Source organism: Acomys minous (genome assembly GCF_964271855.1).
Source record: "Acomys minous genome assembly, chromosome: 8".
In the NCBI taxonomy this organism is placed as follows: Eukaryota; Metazoa; Chordata; class Mammalia; order Rodentia; family Muridae; genus Acomys; species Acomys minous.
The window spans coordinates 19,057,205-19,080,686 of record NC_140489.1 but is presented as its reverse complement, the minus strand read 5'-3'; the positions used below and the strand labels follow the sequence as shown (position 1 = coordinate 19,080,686).

The window sequence follows — 23,482 nt, the reverse complement described above, 5'->3', positions numbered from 1 at the left end:
CCTGGGGAGTTCTCGTGGGAGAGTTATGTAAAAAGAGCAAGATGGCTGTCACCCTCACTCCTGTTGCCTATCTTTGCCACATGATCACTTTCTCTTACACTTGCTCCCTCAATGATAACAACTGCTGTGACAGGACGCAGGCAGGAGAGCTCTCAACAGAGTTGGTTCCATGCCATTCAAAGGTTCTGCCTCCAGAATTGTGAGCTAAATAAACATCATTATGAAATGTCCAGCTTCGGGTATTTTGTTATAGTAACAGAAAAGAGCTATGAAGCTGCTTCCTTCGATTCGTTTCTCTTTCTTTCTTTCTTTTTCTTTTTTATTTTACTTTTTACTTTTTGGGTTTTTTTTTCAAGACAGGGTTTCTCTGTGTAGACTTGGCTATCCTTAACCCTCTTTGTAGACCATGCTGGCCTCAAACTCACAGATATCTGCCTGCCTCTGCCTCCCAAGTGCTGGGATTAAAGGTGTGCGCCACCAGCACCTGGCTCATTTCCTTTCTGATAGGTAATATAAAAAAATTAAAAGTGCTAAAAGTATTTGGAAATTATTTTAATTCAAAGAATAAAGAGCAAGCTACTGTCTTATCTGCCATGAGGCATGTAGTCAACCCAATGTTTCTGAAGAGTGTTTTGATATAACATAACATTTGAAATGTCTGTTCTGTCATATGGAAGTCAGGGTTGCAATCATCTTCAGGAATATTCTTCATTGACTTTTGGTGAGAATATTAGGGAGATACCCTAATTTGGACTCTTCCTGACTTGCTTTCCCTTCCCTGAATCAACCCTGCCTCTCCTCTCCAGGGCTCTGATCCTAGCTGATGGATGCTTCTACCACCTACTTGGTGAGGTCTATTACCCTTGTCACAGAATTACTCTAAGCCTTTGAGATACAGGTGTTCTGCCCTCCGTCCCCCTGGTTCCTGAACTGGAATGTGTCAGGGTGAGGCTTGGTTAGTTCATTCTTTAACAAGCTCCTTGGGGAATGTGCAGGCCTACTGCAGCTCAGAAACTCGGCCTCGAATGCTCTTTAGTTCATCCTGTTCTATTTCTCTGCATTAGTCAGGGTTCTCCAGAGAGACAGACTGGCAGAATAAATACATCTTACAAATGGCTGGGTGGTCCAGCATGCTGGGGAGGCTGAGGGCCCATGAAGCTGGCTGCCTCAGCAGTCCCAGTTTGATACTAAAAGTCCAGAAGATTCACTGCTGTTCACAATGGACTGGTAAGAGGCTGGAGGCTAATGTCAGCAGAGTGGAGAGGACATCTGCCAGCAAGGAGTGAAGGCCAGAGGTGGAACACTCTGGAAACCCTCTGGCAGACCCACCCGCCCCAGAGGGTGTGTCTCTTAGCTGATCCCAGATCCACTGAGTTGACAGTCAAGATTTTAACTGCCTCACAGAGCTTCATCCTCCCTGAAGCCTGGCTACAACATCAACCATTGGAGGTGACTCAGAACACAGGTTGGCCTGATTTTATCAACCACTTCTGTTGTTTCTGGTTCTGCATCCCCAAGATCAGGTTCGAAGTCCAGGTTGTGACTTCCCAGAGAAAGCAAATCTTGGCTGGAAACACTTGACCTCAGATATTCCATCTCTGTCCTTAAAGCGTTTTCTTTGGAAGTCAAGGGCTTTAAGTCTAGTCAAGTCTAGTCAAGGGCTTTAACCACAAACATTTGTGTTTTATATCCAAAGAATTCATCACGATTGAAGTTAAGTGAAAACAGCAGAGCCAACGGACACCTTTAGAACAGCTCAAGCCTGGCACGGGGGCAGCCTGCTCAATATTCATTACATGAAGAAATCAGCTTCACAGACTGTATGTGCATAGCTATTAAAATGCTTTTGTCAGCTAGTCAAAGCACATGTAAAGGGGTTATAGTATCCTACGAAACACAAGGTTAGAGACCAGGCAGTTCGGAAATGGTAAATCTGATGGCTTTAAAACATGATGTATGAGCCAATTTAAGTGGCTATGCCATTTAGTCATTTCCCTATTATGTGACATTAAAGTGGTTGAGAGACATATTCAGATCTCCACTATTGTAACAAAGTATTTGAAATAAGGAGCTCTTAAAAAGAAAGATTTTAGCGTAGTGTGGTGGCTCAGTAGTAAAGGCACTTGCCACACAACCTTGATGACCAGAGGTCAATATCCAGATTCTATGATGAAAGAAAAGAATTAGCTCCCAAAAGTTGTTTTCACACACACACACACACACACACACACACACACACACACACACACACACACGAAGGAGGAGGAGGAAGAAGAAAGAAAGAAAGAAAAGAGGAGGAGGAGGAAAAGAAGAAGAAGAAAGATTTATTTTGGCTCATGGTTTTAGAAGTTTCAGGTCATGGTGTCTTGGCTTGATGCCTTTAGGCATGTGGTAAGGCATGGACGTCATAGCCATAGTGCATGGCAGAGGAAATTGCCCACCATGGCAGCTGAAAAGCAGGGAGTGAAGAAAAGAGGAAAGAGGAAAGAAGCAGAGGGGAGAAGGTGAGGGAGAAGGAGGAGCCCCAGTACCAGGCCTGGGAGGTAACTGAGCCCCATGTCTTAATGTTTGCGCACTGCCCAGTACCAGAGGAAGGGGGCCTAGGTTGCCACATGGCCTCTGAGGGAATTTCAGACGCAAACCATAACCTGGTGTGCATTCGGGGGCTTTACTGTCATGTCTGATATTTGGATGTTACAGTGGATTGATATAATTGTGGACATATGACAACTCCCAGTTTGCTTCCAGACATTCTGTGTCAATGTCTCTGTCTCTTTGAAGACTATATGAGTTGCCAAGGGCGGGGGCACTCTCAGAATACACAAAAGACTTTCCCTCCTTTAGTTGTTTCTAGAAATTTTCTCTTTAGGAAACATTTACCTAACAAATGATGGTGGAGGGAGACTGTTAGCAATTAAAAGAGACAGAGGAGATGTGTGTGCTGTGTGAGAACCCAATTCACAAAGGTCATCTGTACAAATATGTTTCTGAGAGAGCCGAATACAGATTGGGCTTATTTGATGTTTAGTAATTAGATTTTTTTTTTTTTAGGTGTGGTAATAGGGCAGTGGTTATGGTAGACAAATAAAGCCCTTGGCAATCAGATGTTCCTTGTTAATGAATGAATTAGTATACTGCATTGTATTTGTTTGATAATACTCCAGCAAAGGATCTTCAGACATAGCTCCATGGCCGAACACTTGCCTGTTATGGACAAAGCCTTGGGTCCAATCCACAGTACATATATAATATAATATAATATAATATAATATAATATATAATATAATATATTCTTGTCTTAGTTTTTGTTGTTGTTGCTGCAGCTGCTGTAACTAAATGTCCTGACAAAAACAATTCAGAAGGGAAAAAGTTTATTTTAGCTCACAGTTCAAGGGCACCGTCCACAATGGCAGGGAAGTCATGCAACAGCTTGAAAGACAGGAGCTGGTCACAAATAAAAAAAATTAGAGAGCAACAAATAGTCATGCTTAGCTCACTTTCTCCATTTCATCCTGTCTACAATCCAAGCCGAAGGGATGGTGCCACTCACCTCAACTAACCTAACAGGGATAATCCCCCACAGGTGTTCTCAGAGGCCCATCTCCCAGGTCATTCTAGGTCTCATCAGGTCAGCAGTTAAGTAGCCATCATCAAGTAAAGGGTAGAGTAGGACAGAGGAAGCACAGTTGGTACTGCAGTTTGGATATGGACTGCTCTCCAAAGCCCATGTGCTAACGTCTGAGCCTAGGAGAGCTGTTGGACCCTTTAGAGATGGGGCTTACTGGGAGGAGCTTAGGCTATTCAGGGAGAATGTTCTTCTATAATCATGTATGTGTATGGGTAGGGATGTGCACTTGAGTGCAGGTGCCCCAGAGACTAGAAAGGTCAGAGGTCAGAGGTGAAAGGAGAAAGCAAAATCCTCTGACCTGCCTACTGTGCACGTGCTCATCCATGTATGTCATACACACATATTCACATGGTAATAATAATAAATATTTTAATTTAAAAACCAAAAATAAAGTCTACAGCTGTGAGTCCTTGTTTCATGTCCTTCCCTCACTTCTATTAATGGCTTGTCCACCTGACAGCTCAGTCAGATGAGGAAGCATGGGCCTGCAAGACAATGTTATCTATGTTCTCAGAGCTGTCTGCCATTGGCTGGTTGGTTGGTTGGTTTAGATGGGGTCTCTAATTGACCCAGAACTCACCAAATAAGCTAGCTGACCTGGCAAGGATGCCTCAGGTATCCACCTGTGTCCACTTCCCCAGTGCTGGGATTACAGTTACATACCACACCAGGCTTTTTAACTCTTACATTCTGGGGACTGAGCTCAGGTCCTGCTCTTTACCAACTGGACTGCTAGTAAACCCAAGTCCTCAGTGCCCAGCTGTCCATGATGCCCGCACCATTTTCTGTTCCTTTGGCTGATTGAAGAGGTGACTGTGATCCAGTAAGCCCAGCGGGTGACCAAAAGACAGGATGACTCCTTCTTTAATTAAAAAGTCCCATAGAGCCAAGTCAACAGATGGGAATCAGAAATTTTCCTCTTTTTTTCCCCCCTCAATCATTTATTTATTTTATTGAGTGCCCAGTGAAAGAGGGCAAATGAGCCAGGGGAGAGAGGAAGGGATGGAGGAAGGGAGGGACGGAGGGGGAGAAAGGAAGGGAGGGAAGGGTCAAGAGGAAGGGCTGTCTTCCTATGCCGGGAAGTTGAAATTTCTTCTTTTGTATATGTGACTCGTGCCTTGGGAAGGAGGGCAGGCAGGCAGGCAGTTAGTCCAGAAGGGCTGGGGTATAGACCCAGGGCTTTATCAAGAAGAACTCTCCTTCTGGCCTCCTTCCTGATTCCCCAGGGCAGCCAGGGAATCCTTCACTCAACACTAGGTGAGTTGGAGGCCTGCCTGTTCTTCTGAGCAAGTTATGTTCTCAGGACAACCAAGCAGGGCTTATAGACTGTCCTGGAAAATATTTTTGGTGAAACTATTTCATGGTTGCTATATGCTCCCAGGGAGCCCTACTCATTCCTTCCATGAGCCCATGAGGGTCTGCATGGAGCCAGATGCTACTGGACTCTTCTTCCAAATGCATGGCTGGTAGCATCCTTTGATGACATATCAGAATCTAGACATTTTCAATCCTGGGAACATGTCACCAGTTCCTCAAGCTTGTTAGTATCATCACTGTACCCAAAGGTGCTTAAGGTCACTCTGCCCAAAGTGAGGCTTCCTTCAGACCATGGGTCATGGGATAACTCCTTTATGCTCACATTTACCCCTTGACTCTTATAAATAATTACTCTTGTCCTTGCCTTGATGTGGGTTCTCATTAACTAGCTCAACTGTGCCTGCTTGCAGGAGACCATCACATGGAGCTTGTTGACAGGTGACTTTCCTAGAGAAGGAGAGGTTGGAGAGAGAAGGGCAGTGAAGCACTCTGAGCGTCCCATGACTCCTCCTAGCCATTTGTATGCAATTCTGCCCTAATTGCATATGGCCTGGTGGTGTCAGGAGATGTGAGTATGTCTCTAGGCTGGATAAGGTAACTGGGGACTCCATCTATGTGGCTGTGGGCATCCATGCTGGATGAAGACTTTGCACTGCAGAAAGACTTTCCACCCACGCTCATGTAAGCTACCTCCAACTCTGTGTGTTCTAAGTAAGCCCAGTAAACTCGATAGCTCCCCCAGGGCAAACTTCAGTGGAATCGTACTTTGTCATTGGGCCCTTGTAAGCAGAGGGCAGCCATTGTTTACAGCTCTTCAGGGAAAGAGTTCTCATAAGCAGCTGTCTTAATTCATTCTGGATGCTGTAACAAATGCCACAGGCTGGCTTCTTAACAGAGAAATATAATGCTCACAGTTCTGGGAGTCAAAGGTCAAGGCTTTCATAGAATCCTTGCTGCAGTCTCACAAGTCAGAAAGGGTGACGTTCTCCAGGGTGTCATTTGTTGTAGTTATTGTCTAGGCCAGGCTGTCTTTGAACTCCCTACATCATCTGAGATGACCTTGAACTTTTGATCCTCCTGGCTCCATCTCCCACATGTTGGGTTACCATACCCAGTTTATCATCAAACAAGCACTCTGCCGACTAAGCCACATCCCCGTCTCCCAAGGTATCATTTATAAGGACACAGATGCAATCCATGAAGGTCCCACTCCCGGGACCTAATCACCTCACATAGATCCATCTTCTAAAACCATCACCTTGTGGGTGAAGATCAGCATGTGATTTTGGGGAGATGAAATCATTCCTATTACAGCAGTGGCCAACACATATAGCATGGACTCAGCCTTCTGCTTCTGTCTTCTATGGGGAGCACTCACAAGCTCTTCCTGACTCGGGGAATAGACTGAGTCCATGGAAGTAGCTCCAGGTTCCTTCAATAATCAGGAACTAATTTCCTGAGGCGCTGGTGACTCGTGGTGTCCTTTTGGACTGGGTAGAACACTGTGTCGTTCAAATCCTACTTGTAAAACTCAGTGCGTGTTTGACTCACCAACCTCCAGCCTCTACCACTCTAGCCACCTTGTCTAAGCTTGAGGATAAGAATTAAGTCCTAACAAAATGATTCCTTACCTAATGGAGAGACATGAGAACCTCTACTGTAAGGTAGCTGAGGGGGCTTTGATTTTTTTTTTTTTTGGAAGCAGGGTTTCCAAAGTGGGGGTGATATTTTGATTTTTTTTTCCTCCACCATTAAGGCCACTAACACTCCAAATCTCACTCCATTGTTCCTTTGCCTCTCACTCCTTCCTTACCAAATATCCGCCCCTCTCTACCCTGTGTTGATAAAAGCTGAGCTGAGTATACGCCTTCATTGTCTTAGTTTGAGGGTTTTTTTGTTGTTGTTTTGTTTGTTTGTTTGTTTGTTTGTTTGATTCGCAACCAGACACAGCTGTGAACCATGTGTGTTGAGAACCATAATTTTGGTTGGAGAAATAAATGGTTATGAATGCACACATCAGGTGCTTGGAAAGGATGGCCCCTTGCCCTCATCTCAGGACACCATGGAGTCATAACCCTAGAAGGCCACATAGCCCAATATCTGATCCAACCATTTTTCAGGGGAACCTAGGTCAAGCAGCCACCAGCTGACCCATAGCAACAAGGAAAAGGGACAGGCTTTGAAGGAAATTACAAGAAAAGGATAATGGCTGAGGCATGAGATCCCAGGGATGGGACAAGATGAGAAAGGTGAATGTGAAAATAAAGGGGAAAGTGTAAGGACCAGAGTTGGATCCTCAGAATGCATGTAAAATGCCAGGCAGGCATAGCGGCTGTCCAAATCCCAACACTCAGGAGGCAGTGACTGGGCACCCCCAGGGCAAGCTGATTAGCTAAACTAGGCTGAGTCAGTGAGCTCCAGTTTCATCAAAAGACCCTGGAGTGCAGACGAGGAAGATACCCAACATCACCTTCCAGTGTCTCAAAGCACACACACACTTACTGTATACATACACACACATGCACACACACTTACTGCATACATACACACACATGCACACACACTTACTATATACATACACACACACTTACTGCATACACACACACACACACACACACACACACACACAAAAGAAAGGAGGAAAAGGGACCACCATCACTACTTGCATGTACCTTCTTCCTGTACAGTGCCTCCTTGGTTTCCAAGTCCCCCAATATAGTCTTCCCAGAAGCCCATGTCTGAGGTGGGCACCCCTCTCAGCAGATGCCACGGAGTGCTGTACCACTTCCAAGCCCAGTACTTACCACACAAGATGCCAGTTGTCTTGAAGGACCAGAGAGCCGGGGAGACAGGCGCTCTTCCGGTTTTATCCCCAGCTCTGTGTTTGTGGAATAAATGAATTCTTATGAGTCTGAATAAGCCTTTATTTTTGTAGGAGCCTTTGTGTCCCTAAACAAGGTCTGTTGGTTATGGCTGTTTGTGTTCCATAGTGTGCAAGGACACCCAGCAAAAGGAGCGAAGGAGGCTGAGACCTTGTCACGTCCTCATCACTAAGCCTTTTTCTTTTTTCACTGACTGGTTCCACTCAGAGGAAGAGGGGCCTTTTCCTGCCTTGCACATTAACGCCATATGGCCTTGCAGCAGGCCAACTGTGTGTGCTGAACAACAGCCTTCCAACAGAGATGAGGATTCTCCACTTTCCTAGAAAGGCTAGAGCTGAGGGATTTTTTTTTTTATAACACTATTTCTTCTAGTCCTTAGCCAACCTCCAGGCCCTATACACCAGTGGTTCTCAACCTGTGGGTCACAGCCCCTTTAAGGTCACCTATCAGATGTTTACGTTATGATTCATAACAGTAGCAAAATTACAGTTTTGAAGTAGCAATGAAACAACTTTATGGTTGGAAGGTCACCACAACATGAGGGACAGCATTAGGAACGTTGAGAACCATGGCTATACACCATCTCTACTTCCAACCAAGCTCTCGCTCACTTTTCTCTCTCTCTCTCTCTCTCTCTCTCTCCTCTGGTTTTTGTCTTCCTCAGGGTTTGGAATGACCACACCAGCCACAATTGGAGGGAAGATTTTTCTGATCTTTTATGGTCTCATTGGATGTGCAAGTACCATCCTCTTCTTCAACCTCTTCCTGGAGCGGCTAATCACCGTCATCGCTTATGTCATGAGATCATGTCATCAACACCAGCTGCGGAGACATGGGGTGGGGACTCAGGACAACATGAAGGCCTCTGAAAAGGGCGAGGTGGATCACCTAGCTGGCTGGAAACCCTCTGTGTACTACGTCATGCTGATCCTATGCTTGGCATCAGCGACGGTCTCCTGTGGAGCCTCGGCTCTGTACACCACCATGGAAGGCTGGAGCTACTTTGACTCGCTGTACTTTTGTTTTGTGGCTTTCAGCACCATTGGCTTTGGGGACCTGGTCAGCAGCCAGAACGCTCAGTATGAGAGACAAGGACTCTACCGCTTTGTCAACTTCTTCTTCATCTTTGTGGGTGTCTGTTGCATCTACTCCTTGTTTAATGTCATCTCCATCCTGATCAAACAGACGATGAACTGGATCCTGAGGAAACTGGCTAGCGGGTGCTTTCCACAATGCCAAAGAGGACTCCTGCGGTCCAGGAGGAATGTGGTGATGCCCGGCAACATCCGGAACAGGTGCAACATCTCCATAGAGACCGATGGGGTGATGGAAAGTGACACTGATGGGCGACGTCTCTCAGGGGAGATGATCTCCATGAAGGACACCAACAAGGTCTCACTGGCCATCCTGCAGAAGCAGTTGTCTGAGATGGCCAATGGTGGACCCCACCAGACCAATGCATCCTCCAGGGATGATGAGTTCTCAGGGGGTGTGGGAGCCTTTGCAGTAATGAATAACAGGTTGGCAGAGACCAGTGGAGACAGGTAGGACCCAGAAGAAGCTACCAGATGAAAAGGCCTAGGGCAAATGGAGGCTAAGCAGCACCAGTGAGCTCAGCTGTGTCCCTGGCTCTTGCAATTACCTTCTCAAGTCCGGCCTTGGAAATCTGACCTTGACCTCAGGCAACAGCAACCACCAAGGTCGACCGTTTGGGAAGAAAAGCCCCCAAGAGCCTAATTCTAGCCTGGACCTGTGAATGGCTGAACTTACCACTTCACCCAGCCCCTCAAGAAAAGGGAATGAACATTCTAGAATGTATCGGGGCCTTCTTTTTGCTGAGCTTCCTTTCAAGCATATTTTTGTTGGTTCCATTGGAAGTCTTTTGGGGTTTTGATTGGTTGGTTGGTTGGTCTTGTTTTGTTTCCTGATTGACTAATGTATCTTTGGTTATCTTATGTGATAAGAAAACTAAATTCATCTCCAAGTCTTTAAGCTACAGCAAGATGGTAGCCATGAGTCAAGAGATGAGAGCAACTCCCTTTTGTAACTAACGCCCACAGTTTAATGTGTTCTCTCTGAATGGTTACATGGACGATGCCATTTTACCAGGGCTTGGGGCCTGTTGTAGAGGCAACTGACTATTTATTAGAACTGGACATTTAATAAATTCTCATTTTGTTAACTAAGAGGCCATGGGGTAATCACTGCGGATATTTGTAGAGGAGGCTGGAAATATACACCTCATCTTGGAGTCTGGGTTGGAGCAGTAACACTCTAGGTCCCATAATAAAGTGTGGCTTTCTTGTCTCGTCTATTGTGGGGCTGGCTTCTGAGACTGTACTAAGGCTAATGATGTGAGCCTCCCTGGCCATTACAGCACCCTTCCTAGGGATAGGGGTTGCTGGCCTTCTGAAGTACAGAGGGAACACGTAAGGCACAGTAGGACTCTTTTTTTTTTTTAACGAGATTAGAGGGAGTACACACAGCACTTTCAGAAGTGATTAAGGGTACCAGTAAAGAAGACAGCAGAAGAACAAACAGTCAAGGGAAGGATGGAGCCGTATCTGGAAGCTAAGCGGGCCCTTGGGCATCATCTTATACCACCCTCTGACTTTCAGAAAGGAAGCTCCTGAGTTTCAGGCCTGGGCGGATACATCTGGGAGAAGGACTCAGATCTCCTAGGAATGAACTTGGGTCTCTTGGCTCCTCCTCCACCCAGCTTTGAGCCCTCTCCCCAGGCATCTCTGTAAGGCAGTAAGGCTTTTTGTTTTTCTTCCAATGCATACCTGCATCACCCTGAATAGGGGAGCAACCCAGAGCTGCTACCAAATCTTGGTAGGTTCCTGTCACCACAAAGCAAGCTGCTCTTGAGTTCTGCATCAGCAGCAGCCTGGTGATGCCCATATTCTTGGGACAAGAGAGAACATAGAGCATCAGGTCCTTGCTTCGTGTGCAGGTCCCTGGAGACCATGGCAGTGTGCCGTGGCTCATGAAGAGGGACAGCTTCAAAAGAGGGTGCTTACAGAGTTGGTCCATCACAACACATGGGTTCCTGTAAGTGGGATCCAACACTGGCATAAACTTTTCAGTTATTGTTTGCTTGTTTGTTTGTTAAGACAGGGTCTCGCTTTGTGGCTCCAGCTGGCCTTGAACTTGTGATCTTCCAGTCTCTGCCTCCCAGGTGCCAGGATTACAGGTGTGAGTCACTGTGCTCAACTCAGCTAAAGTTTTAGAAAATTAAATGTGGGTTTCTTTTTTTTTTTAAGTTTGCTTGTTATTCATTCATTCATTTATTTATTTTTTTTAATTTCATTGGAAAGCATCACAGTCTACAGAAAGCAAGATATTGTAGCATATACATTATGAAACATTTAAAAAGCTTAAAGTAAATCAAAGCTATTTTCCAGAATTAACACTTAGGGTTTTAAAACACTTTTCTTTTTTGTTTTTTAAATGTCTGTTTTATTTATTATAATTTATTCACTTTATATCCCGATTCTTATCCCCTCCATCTTATCTTCCCATTTCCCTCCCCCCATCCTCCCTCTTCTGCCTAGTCCCCTCTCTTAGACCTCCGACAACAGCCTATTAGGTCTCATCAGGATAGCCTGCATCCCCTTCCACTGTGTGCCCGCTAGGCCATCTTGCCAAGGGGCAGTAACCAAATAGTGGGCACCAGAGTGCATGTCGGAGGTTCAGTAGCAGTGCCCCCTCCACCACTACCCCCCCATGTGGAGAATCGACAGTCTATCAGCTACACCTGTACGGGGGGCTTGGTTCCCTGCATGCATTGCCCTTGACTGGTGCATCTGTTTGTGCAGGCCCCCCTGTGCCCAGATCATCAGGCCTTTATGGTCTCCCTGTGGAGCTCCTACTCCCTCCTGGACCTTCCATCCCCCAACTCTTCCTTACAACTCTCAACGCTTTGCCCAGAGTCCAGCTTCAGGTCCCAGTCAACAGAACAAAGAGACAGCCGACAGACTGGGAAAAGATCTTCACCAACCATACATCTGACAAAGGGCTAATATCTAAAATATCTAAAGAACTCAAGGGATTAAACACCACCAAACCAAATAGTCCAATTTAAAAATGGGGTACAGAGCTAAACAGAGAATTCTCAACAGTGGCTGAGAGACACTTAAAGAAATGCTCCATGTCCCTAGTCATCAGAGAAATGCAAATCAAAACAACTCTGAGATTCCATCTTACACCTGTCAGAATGGCTAAGATCAAAAACTCAAGTGACAGCACATGCTGGCGAGGATGTGGAGAAAGGGGAGAACTCCTTCACTGCTGCAAACTTGTACAACCACTTTGGGAATCAATCTGGTGCTTTCTCAGGAAATTGGGAATAGGGCTGCTACCTCCAGATCTATCTATTCCACTCCTGGGCAAATGTGGATCTCTTAAATGTCCTCTGAGTCTCAGAACATGAGCCTCTTTCTCTGGGCTAAGGGTTGCATGGTGGCGCCGTTGGAGAACCAGGGTTAGGAGAGACGTGTATGGGAGAAAAAGAGGGAAGGAAAGAAGGAAGGAAGGAAGGAAGGAAGGAAGGAAGGAAGGAAGGAAGGAAGGAGTAAAAATTTTTGAAAAATTAGGAATTCCCATTTAATAAAGTATCTTTTAGTTACTCATAGATACAAACTGGTCAACAGGACATTTTAGACAATCGAAGCCAGAGTCCATGAGGCTCCTGATAGCGTAGCATACACACACACACACACACACACACACACACACACACACACAGCAAGGCAGCAAGCTGTGGATAGCACCTGTCCCAGGAGATGGTGGCCCTGGTTTTCTTCACTGTTCCCTCTCCTTGCCACCTCTGTTCCCACCTGGCATGCCATCAGCTCTTCTCAACTGTTTTCTTGAGTCTGCCCTCTGACCTCTTAACCCTGTGATCTCAGGGTGTTGTGCTGGCTAAGAGAAAAGTCCTATTCCCAGAAGGCATAGTAATTGGCCCCGGATCCTGTGTCAGGAGTTCAGAATCTCCTGCTGATGGTGTTTTCAGACTTGGTCTAGGAGGCCCAGGGTTCTCTCTGTGACGTGGAATGTGACTCTGCAGCCTCTGGTGGTTAGTTTAGTTTTGGTTTTGTGAGCTTCATTCCACGCGGCTTCCCTCCGTTATGGCAGAGCCTCAGCGTTCTCCTCCACACAGCTTACAGTTCATTCTGTTTTTAAAAGCAACTGTGATACCAGATGAAAGCCTGTAAGCATTTGTCATAAATAGCAAATCCAAAAACTGGGGGAAATGATAAAGTAAGACTCAAACTGTGTTATTGAATTCTCCCCAGATCCTGTGTCCTAGCAAAGGCTCTAAGCCTGAAGGCTTCTCTCTGCTACAAAAAATGGAGACGAGGTGGCTGTAGTAGTGCCGGTGCAGTGAAAAGATCCAGAGTTCGAGGCCGTCTTTGGCTACATGGCAAGCTGCAGGCCAGCCTAGGTCACATGAGACCCTTGTCCCAAAACAAAAAGCCAATGAGATGACTCAGGGAGTAGAGCCTTGCCGCCAAGCCAGACAACATGAGTTCAATGCCTGAGGCCCACCGGATGGAAGAAAAGAACTGATTACCACAGGTTGTCCTCTGACCTTCTCACCCCACTCACCCACTCATAAACACATGCACACAAAATAAAACTTTTTTTTTTAACTATGTCATTTTACACTTTTAAGTGACAGGAGAAGACGAGTTAACAAATGTAGGGCAGGGGTAGAGGACACCTTTGTCAGACATGGTCTATGATGAAGCCCAAAGGACCAGGAGGGAGTTGGGAAGGAAACTTCCCTCACCATCTGATTCTATGTTACTTCCAACCTGAGAGGTCCCTAAAGGCATCTTACACTCTGCCCAGGCACATCTGGAAAAACAGCACTAAATAACAAAGTACTGTTTCTGAGGTCAGGCCAGGGTGAGAACAACAGCTCTTTGTGTGAGAACGCCAGGCCTTGAACCCCAGTGTGGGAGAGGGTGGGCCAGTCCTTTCCCGCACGGAGCCCCATCTCCGTGGAAATGCTAACACCAGCTCCATCCGCAAGCCGACGAAGGACCCAATGGGGTGATGCTGGGGGAAGACATCAGGACCCTCAGGAACCGTGTGGGCAGTGGGGCTGCAGGTCTGGATTTCAAGAGAGGAGCATGCTGCCTCCAGCCGGGAAAGATTTTTGCATGGTTCCACCACTTGGCACTCGTTTGCTTGACGCAGCGTTTAAATGAGCTTGCTTCTGTTATTCAACCTTATCGCCTTCTGTACCACCTCCCATCCCCTACGCACAATCCTTATATCTGATTCAGAGAGCTTCCATTTCAGTATCAGCCTACCTCATCCAACCACGAGATACAACACAAAGCCTTAGACATGATCACACACACACACATGTACACACTCTCTCTCTCACATACAACATTTTAAGACCTGGGGGCTGACTCGTATTTGCAATATTTTCATAACCACATCCCTTCACAACACTGTGGAATAGGCAGGAACTGATCTTCAAATTCCCTCTAACCCTTTCTGGAACACAGAGGATAAGTAACGACTGGTTTATGCCAGGTGACTGAGGTTTGGGATGACAGTGAGTGGTCTGAGACTGCGGCTGGAAATGATTTAGTTTGGTGTTCAACGGGAATCCTCTATTGTTGTAATTCTACATAAGGGTATTGGTTACAATTCTTCTATACAGAGCTGGTTTTCCTCCCACCTTCCATTGTTTTAAAATGGTGGGGAACTTTCTGTAGCATTCCTTTTAAGGCGCTTTTGATGACAATGAACTAATTATTTATTTATTTATTTATTTATTTATATAAGTGGTCTGTCTTCCTGCACATCTGTATAACAGAAGAGGGCATCAGATTCTATTACAGATGGTGTGAGTCACCATGTGGCTGCTGGGAATTGAACCTCTGGAAGAATAACTAGTGCTCTTGACCAGTGAGCCATCTCTCCAGGCCCAATGAATTAAAATTCTTTCAGTCATGATCTGTCTGATAAAAGTCCTTGTTATATCTCCACTTTCTATATGGGTGTATAACTCTGTGTGTGTATGTGTGTGTGTGTGTGTGTGTGTGTGTGTGAGAGAGAGAGAGAGAGAGAGAGAGAGAGAGAGAGAGAGAGAGATTGTGTGTGTCCATAGGTTCACATGTGTAGGTACATGTGTGTGGATGTGCGTGCACATGGAGGCCAGAGGTTGATGCCCAGTGTCTTTCTAATTGCTCTCCACCTTATAATTTGAGGCAGGGTATCTCACTTGAACGCATAGCTCACAGATATGGCTTGTCTGGCTAGTGAGCTTCTTCTAGGGATGGCCTTTCTCTGCCTCCTGAGCACTCTAAGGCTGGACGCCATGCCTGCCCAGGATTTCTTTGCATGCTGGGATCCAAACTCCAGTTTTCACATGTGCACATCAAGCACTTTACCTGCTGAGTCATCTCCCAGCCCTCTCCTCTACTTTTGAAAATACTCAGAATTCTATGCTGCCAAGCTAAAAAAATAATAATAAATTAATTTAGCCTTCAAGTAGGATCACACAGTTGTCTTTTGATGTCTATGGTTTCTAATACAAATTTTGCTATCATTTTTTCTTTAGTTCCTGAGATCATAATGTTCCCTTTGTCTTTTTCTGGTTTCTAAATTTTCTCTTTGTGTTTTGCACCATGCACTTTGCACATGGTGTGTGTGTGTGTGTGTGTGTGTGTGTGTGTGTGTGTGTGTGTATGTGTGTGTGTGTGTTTGTGTGTGTGACACCAGATTAATAATAAGCACAAGCTAGATCCACCAATGAATATTAAAATTAATGATATAAAAGTTTAAGCAAAATTTAGTGTGTTCGCCATCTCAAGGAGTGGCTATCAAAAATTTTGGTAGTTAGGGCCAGGACTATAGCTCACTGGTAGAATGCTTACATTGCACATGTGAAGCCCCAGGTTTAATCTCCAATGATGCCAGAAAATTATAAGTATTTGGTAGTCACAAAGAAAACTATTGCAGTGGCAAACTCTGGCAGACACCATGTTTCTCAAGAGAATGAGATTAACACCATAGTGGAACGTATTGCGTCTGTGTTACCTGACACAGCACACTGAGCCCAGCCCTGTGTTCTCCCAGGGACTTGTCACTACCATCCAATCATGAGAGAACATCAGCCTAAGCCACACTGAGGAGCATCCTGTAGGATAACTGACCGGGATTCTTCAAGGTTTGCGATCATGGAGACTGATGAGCTCTGCAGAGGATGCAGAGGAGACAAAACAATGACGCCGTGTGTGTTGGGCCCTGGAACTAATGCAGTTTAGGGTCCTGGGTTGGACCACGGACTGTGAAAGGGGCACTAAGACGGGTGTGAGGTCCAATAAATGGTGCTGTCTAGCCAGCAGTGTGGCCCCAAGCTTAACTCCTCGGTTTGGATGAGTGTTCTGTGGTTATGTAAGACGTTCGTTCACATAAGGGGAAGTTGGGTAACAAGTGTATGGGAACACTCGGCACTATTTTTACAACTTGCATATAAGGATAAAATTATCTCCAAGTGAAAGAATTAAAGAGAAACAAAACAAGGCTTTGTGCAGCTGGCACAGCTAGCTAGGCACACCTGGACTGCGGCATGACTTGAGCTCACAGCTGTGACACATGTTCAGACTCAACGTCCTCAGCAGGCGGGGCCACCAGCTTGAAGTCAAGCTTCTGGCAGGGGGCGGTCTCAGCCTAGCGGCAACAGCAGCATCAGTGCCTCGAAACTTACTGCAGATGCAAGTTCTCAGACCTCGCAGTCAAGGAAGAGACTCCAAATTTGAACGTTAGAAAACCCTGAAGGCACGCCTTCAGTGGGCTAAAACTAGGGAGCCACTGGTATAAAACACTAAAGAATCTACTTTTTGTAAATGATGCAGTTTTTGTTTTTTGGTCTTGTTCTTTTTTTTTTGTTGTTGTACCTTCCACATATGCAGAATATTGTTCTGAATTGGTTGTGTTTTGTTTTGTTTTGTGGCAAGAAGATCAAGGCAAGGAGTTCAAGGCTACATATTTTAGGGCTAGCCTGGAGTTCATGAAACCTTCTGTCAACACACACATACATACATACAAACACATACGTTATAAATTAATTAATAAGTAAAGTCTACTCTTTTATCCATGTGTTAGGAAAATAGACAGTCCCCACTGCACCATGGGCACAGAGATGTGACGACGTGGCTTATGCAGGTGCCACGGGGAATCCAGGCCAGTACTGTCCCACTGTCTCTAGGGTAGACTAAGGGTCTAACTCTTGTTGAAAATGTCCACCTTAAGGGAGGCAACCATGAAACACAGCCTCCACCAAAAGGCATCACCAGCTCTGAATATCCCTGTCAGCCTTCTAGAACTTTCTCTCACCTCTTCACAAACCTCCTCTGTTAAACTGAGGTCTACTTCAGCTAGGGCCCTGCCCTTGTGTACCCTAGTCCCCTGCTTACTCATAGACAGTCTTGTCATGCTTATTTATTTATTTTTGTCTCAGACTTTTGTTTGAAAGCTTAGGGACCTGGGTTTTTTTCCTTCTTTCCATAATCTCTTTGAAGGTTATAACTGGGTTTTTATCTCTCTCCTGCTGGCCCATATGGGAACCAATAATAGTCTTTTATTCACCCTTAGAAGAAAGGATCTAAGGGACCCAGTCTAGAGGCTTAAAAGCGTGCTTATTCTTTTTCTCAGTACTGTACTTTAAGACAAAACTGTGCGGAGATGGAAAAAATAAAGACCTGTCTTCCATCAAGCAATGTGCTCTGAACATCAGCCCTACCAGGCAGAAAGAAATGAGCCCCTGGCACTTAGACAACAGGTTCACAGGTTCATCATAAGGGAAGGAAAAAGCCTTTTCACCATCCTATCAAAAACAACCTACAGATTCAATTTAATCCCCATCAAATTTCCAAAACAATTCTTCACAGAAATTTAAGGGACAATGTTTAGCTTCATACGAAAGCACACACACACACACACACACACACACACACACACACACACACACACACACCCTTGCTAGAGGTGGCTAGGAAAAATAAATACTGACTTAAAGAATGTCAGGTGCCTGATATAGCCAAGGTTACTGGGCGTGTCAGCAGGGTGGAAGACAAGAGTTTGGGGAAACAAGCTACTTTAATCCTGGGATCCAAAATCACTTTAGTCTCAATGACTGACATTGCTTAACCAAAATGGAGGATCTTAACAAACGGCATGGCCTTGGCTAGCACGGAGAAACAAAATGCTTCTGGGCACCGTAGCACAGGCCTGTAATCCCGGCACTCTGGGAGGAACAGGCAGACGGATCCCTGTGAGTTTGAGGCCAGCCTGGTCTACAGAGCAAGTCCAGGACAGCCAGGGCTACACAGAGTAAAAGAAAGAAAGAAAGAAAGAAAGAAAGAAAGAAAGAAAGAAGTAAGACAGAAAGAAAACAAAAAAAAAACCCAAAAACCACATGAAGAATGTTCTAGCTCTGTGGACACTGAGTAACCATGGACCACAAGCCATCAACTGGAGGAGTCAGTGAGGATGTGAACAAATCCCACATGCCCACACTCTTTTTTTTTTTTTAATGATTAAAAAATAAGATGCCAAGCCAGACAAGGTGGTGCATGCCTTTAATCCCAGCACTTGGAAGGCAGAGGCAGGTAGGTGGATCTCTGTGAATTCGAGGTCAGCCTGGTCTACAAAGGGAGTCCAGGACAGCCAAGGCTACACACATAGAAACCCTGTCTCAAAAAACAAAGAAGATGCCAGGCAACAGATATTAGATGGATAAACTTATTAAATGAGCATAGGGAGAGAAGGAGAGGGGGGAGGGGTACCCCAGAGAGAGAGATGAGAAAGATGAGAGGGAGATGGAGATGGGGACGAGGTGAGAGAGGCAAGGTGGGTCTGTCCTTTTATACAGCCCTGGGTAGGGCCACGCCCAGTGGGAGGTAGACAGTGACATCACAGGTAGGCAGACTGAAGCAGAATCCTAACACTTTTTATTCTTTATTCAGATTGAAGTATACTCTTTCACTTTTTTTTTTTTTGTCATTTGGGGAACTTTATTTTATCCTTAAATACACCTTTTATTCCATTTCTTGAGTTCTCTTATTTCAAGTCTTTAATTATCCTTAAGTCAGACTCTTTATTGCTCCTGCCCCCTCTCTAGTCGCTCTAATTGCATCGCCTTAATAATCTTTTTATTGCATCTAATTACCTACGGCCCTTTCCTGAGCCAGCCACTCAATATTGTGGAGGTCCAGCTCACAAGAGCCAGCCAGCCCTGCGTGTCTTCTTGAACCCCGGCACCCTCCTTATAACACCACCAGTAGCTGACAATTACTAAGCGTTAGCTATGATCCAGGCATGGTGCCAAGGCTTTAAATAATGATCTCATTTAATACTGACAAGAGCAACCGTTTACATCTGCAGTTCACAAATGGAAAAGCGAAGGCACGGGAAAGTGCATCCAACTCTTGGAGTATTTCATATGGAGAAAAATCAAAATTGCCCAGAAAGAGGATGAATTTCCAGGTTCATGCCAGGGAGTAACAGGGTGATCGCTGCCAGACCCCCAAAAAGGACTAAAAGTGCTTCCTAGGACCACCAGACTCTGCCATGGTGGGACCCAAGCATAATGGTAGGCAAATGTCTGTCACCATGAAAGACCTTGAGGGACACAGGTGGTACATTTAATTTTACTTCAGTTGAACAGGAGAAATGACTGACAGGAGACAGAGGTCACTGTACTTCTATTTCTGCTGGTATGGAATCCAGCCAGCAAAGAGCCACGTATGATGTCATAGGGACAAACACGTGGCTGGGAGTACTGACTCCCACGCTCAGATGATCATGAGAATGTATGGCTATGTGTCATAGGTGCGAACAGTACAGATGAAAGATTAGAAAGACTTAAGTCTTGGGGAAAGGGATGGAAGGAGAAGTGAAAGAGAGATGTGCCTGTCACTTAAACCTGGGAGTCAGTCAACACACGCTAGCAAACCATCTAGTAAAATGTATGCGCACGTATGTGGTCATGGTGGAGCGCATGAGCATGCGCACGCCCGCGTGCTTGTGGATGACGGAGGTCAGAGGGTAACCTCAGGTGTCATTCCTCAGGTCTCTCCCACCTTTTCTATGAGACAAAGTCTCTCATTGGCCTGGAAGGTCACCAAATAGGCTAGGCCAACTGAGTTCCAGGAAGTCTGCCTGGCTCTCCCTCGCATCTTGCCATGGGAGATTAAAGATGGTGCCAGTCGGCCTGGCTTTTTATGCGGCTGCTGGGGATCTGCAGAAAGGTCCTCACGCTTGAAAGGCAAATACTTTACCAATGGAGCCATCTCCTTAATTAAGACAAAACTTTCAAGAAAGAAATCAACAACTTCAATCCTATCATATATTTATCCTCTATCTCCAACTATGTATCTTCTAAATATCATCTACCTGTCATCTGTCTGTGTCTGTCTGCCTGCCTTTTGGGGTTTTGTTGTTTCAGATGGGCTCTTGCTAGACCCCTGTCCTTCTGCCTTAGCTGGAATTACAGGCCTGACCCATACCTCCGGCTAGACTCCTAAAAGTTTTTACTCTTTAGATATATAAGGCTTTTTTTTTTTTGAGAAATGTTGTCTCTTAAGAAAAGAAACATCTATTTGAAATTCAGTGACTTCTATTTCCTGTCAGTTATTCCTCCTATTAAACTGAAGTAAAATTAAATTTAATTGTTTTAAAATGTCTTATATAAATTAATCCTGTTTTGTGATAGCTTTTGTCTCTCTAGCTATTTTTCCATTCACTTATCCATCTATTTATATAGTTATATTCAGACATTTAAAAAGATATTTGAAATTATGTTCACTAAACAGTAATGATGTTTTTAATGGGTTGAAGGATTTGAAGTAATTTTAACTTTTAGGTTTTTCTGCAGTTTTAATTCTTTATGAAGAACATTTTTGTAAATCTAATAGAGGGATTTTTAATGGGGGAAAACAAACACTGAGATGCTAATTTTTATTAGTTCTGAGTTGCAGACACATTGTTGGGTCTTAATTGTTTCTTTGAAGTTCTCTGCTATTTTCAAATACTTAAGGATAAAATAGAATAATACTATAGTGTAGAAAATCAAACAGATTTAGCCTTGAAAATGGTCAAATTTGTTAATTTCTCCAAGTCTCAGCCTCTCCTGTATGATGGTTCGTGTCAATTGTCAACCTAACAGAATCTAAAATCACCTGGGAGACCTCTGAGCATGTCTGTAGAGATTTTGTTGAGTGCACTAATAGAGACAGGAAGGCCCGCCCACTGTGGGTGGCACCATTCCGTGGCTGGCTACTTGGCTGTGTACTTGGAGAGAGGGAGCTCAGCAGCAGCCACCATCACTGCTCGCTGCCTGTGGGTGTGAAGGGACCAGCTGCCCAAGCTCCTGAGGCTGTGACTTCTCTGCCATGATGAACAACAACCTGGCATTGTGAGTCAGAATAAATTTTATCTCCCTTAAGTTTCTTTTATTTTTTTTTTCTTCACTTGAATATATCTTTACTTAGGCTGCAACACTAACAGCATGACAGACTTTCATAAATCTGTAGCACAAAGCACACAATATTCAAAATATGTTGTTGTTCACAAGTCAATTTGAGTATAATTATTATACCTGATAACATAGTATAATATTATAAACATTATTACCGTTTGGTATTAGGCTCAAAGACAGTATTTTGATTCCTCACCTTTAGAATATTTATTGGCATCAACAGGGTTGTCTGGTCAGCAGAAGAAAGAAACTCAAAAGCAGTTTCTCTTTCTTCTGCCAGTTCCTTGGCTGTAAGGTCCATCATTTAAAGAGGGAGGCCTTCTACAAACTTCCAGGTCTTGTTCTTGATCACAGCAGGGAACAAACAGAGCAGATCATCAGGAACGTGTGAGGGTTGCCATCAGAGAGATCACCCATCAACAATTCTTCCTCTGGGGTTCCAAACCAGATGTCTCTGATGTGGCCAGAAATGGCTTTCCCAGCAGACACTGCACTGGACAGTTTCCCAGCCTGGATGACAGCAGCGCCACGCTGTTGCCCAGTCATGGTGAGCTCTCTCTCCCTAGAGCCATCTGTCATCTTTTGGGGCTTCGTACACATCAATTTCACCTTAGCGTGATTGACATTCAGATTTGGAGCTGGGGAGTGATTTCCCAGATAAAGACATTGTGTCGTCAGCGATTTGAGATTTAGCTCTGTTGTGCTCCAAGCAAGTCAGGCAACCAAAGTTCTCCTTGGGGATCAGTAGAGCTGACTTGGAGGCCATCAGGCAGTTCGTATTGGCTGGGCTTCCAACAATGACCTTAACTGATTTCTTGGCTTATTTCCTCAAGGCTGCACCCTGGGCTTTGAAGATTTTTCACATTTGTTTTCAGTAGGCTGTTCCTCTGCACACTTTCCCTTCTTGGCCTAGACAGCCACTTCTAGCTTTTGAAGGCCACCTCTTCTTTGTCTGTTGCAATTGACATCTTTCAGAAGGGGATGGGCACAGTCTTGCAGTACCATCGGGAGACCACCCAGAACACCCATCATGGGGTGGTACCTGACAAGAATTATAGGCTGGTCTTTATTAAAGACAGATCCATTTCCAACACTGTACAAAAGTTAAAACACAATTTGACCACCTGCTCCAGTTACAAGGACTCTGATTGGTTAAGTCATTGGGAATTCAAGGCCAATTTCGGCACCAGCAAAGCCCATGTCAGATTATTTCTACAGCTCTCCATAAGGTGCTTTTATTAGAGTACCTCATTACAGCAATGAGGAAAAAAAACTCAGCCAGGCAGTGGTGGCAAATACTTAATCCCAGCACTCAAGAGGCAGAGGCAGGTGCATCTCTGAGTTGGAGGACAACCTGGTCTACAGAGTGAGTTCTAGGTCAGCCAAGTCTGTTACACAGAGAAAATCTGACTTGAAAAAAACAAAACAAAACAAACCAAAACCTCCGGCACCCTAATGAAAAAAAAATTTTTTGTTACCCTTACATGTGACTTTAAATCCTATAATCATGCAATGGCTGGCCAGGCATGGTGATGCACACCTGTAATTCGAGCACTTAACAGTTGGAGACAGGATGATTGCTGCAAGTTCAAGGCCAGCCTGGTCCACATAGCAAGACTGTCTCAAAAAGCTCAAAATGCATATGTAAATATAGATATTAAAATATAGACTGTCACAGGACTAGAAATTCTTGGCTCATAGTACATGCTCAGTCTCAATAATAGGGTAAATTTGACTCTGTTATTAAAGGCAGCGGGCTATGTTGCAGCCACGGCACTGTTCCCTTATAATCCCATGTTGTGCTGGCAGCTCTCTCTTCCCCAGTTACCACTGTGCCCATCGGACCAGCCACCTTCCCCGCCTCTCCTAGTAAGTGCTCTGAAAACAAGACACCTCAAAGTGTTTTTAATTAGTTATTTAACCCAAGTTAATGAGACTAAAAGAAGGCCCAGGTGAAAACGCTTGCTTTTGCTGAGGTAAAAAAAGCCTGCTTTTGCTGGTGAGCTTTCATTCCGTATTCCCCAGCACCGTAAGGGGCCGGATCTGTGAGCAGCTGCGCCCGTCTCATCTTCCAGCCATTTAACCAACATTTCCTAAGCCGCTGCCGTCCGCCAGGTGCGGTCCTCGGCAATAAAAGCAAAA

At 44.9% G+C, this 23,482-nt stretch overlaps 1 protein-coding gene and 1 pseudogene across 2 annotated transcripts in view; one reads left to right on the top strand and one right to left on the bottom strand.

The window, feature by feature from the left end:
- The window catches only part of KCNK13 (potassium two pore domain channel subfamily K member 13), a 91,264-nt gene extending 81,145 nt beyond the window's left edge, over positions 1-10,119 (top strand). The window contains exon 3 of the mRNA XM_084792034.1: positions 8,492-10,119. Within this exon, the coding sequence (XP_084648160.1) occupies positions 8,492-9,375 (884 nt within the window). The 3' untranslated portion in view covers positions 9,376-10,119. The remainder of the gene's footprint in view (positions 1-8,491) is intronic.
- An 11,372-nt stretch (positions 10,120-21,491) lies between these two features.
- LOC311603450 (malate dehydrogenase, cytoplasmic-like) lies at positions 21,492-22,372 on the bottom strand (annotated as a pseudogene). Its single transcript has one exon. The product of its transcript is annotated as a malate dehydrogenase, cytoplasmic-like (transcript).
- Between the last annotated feature and the right edge of the window lie 1,110 nt (positions 22,373-23,482).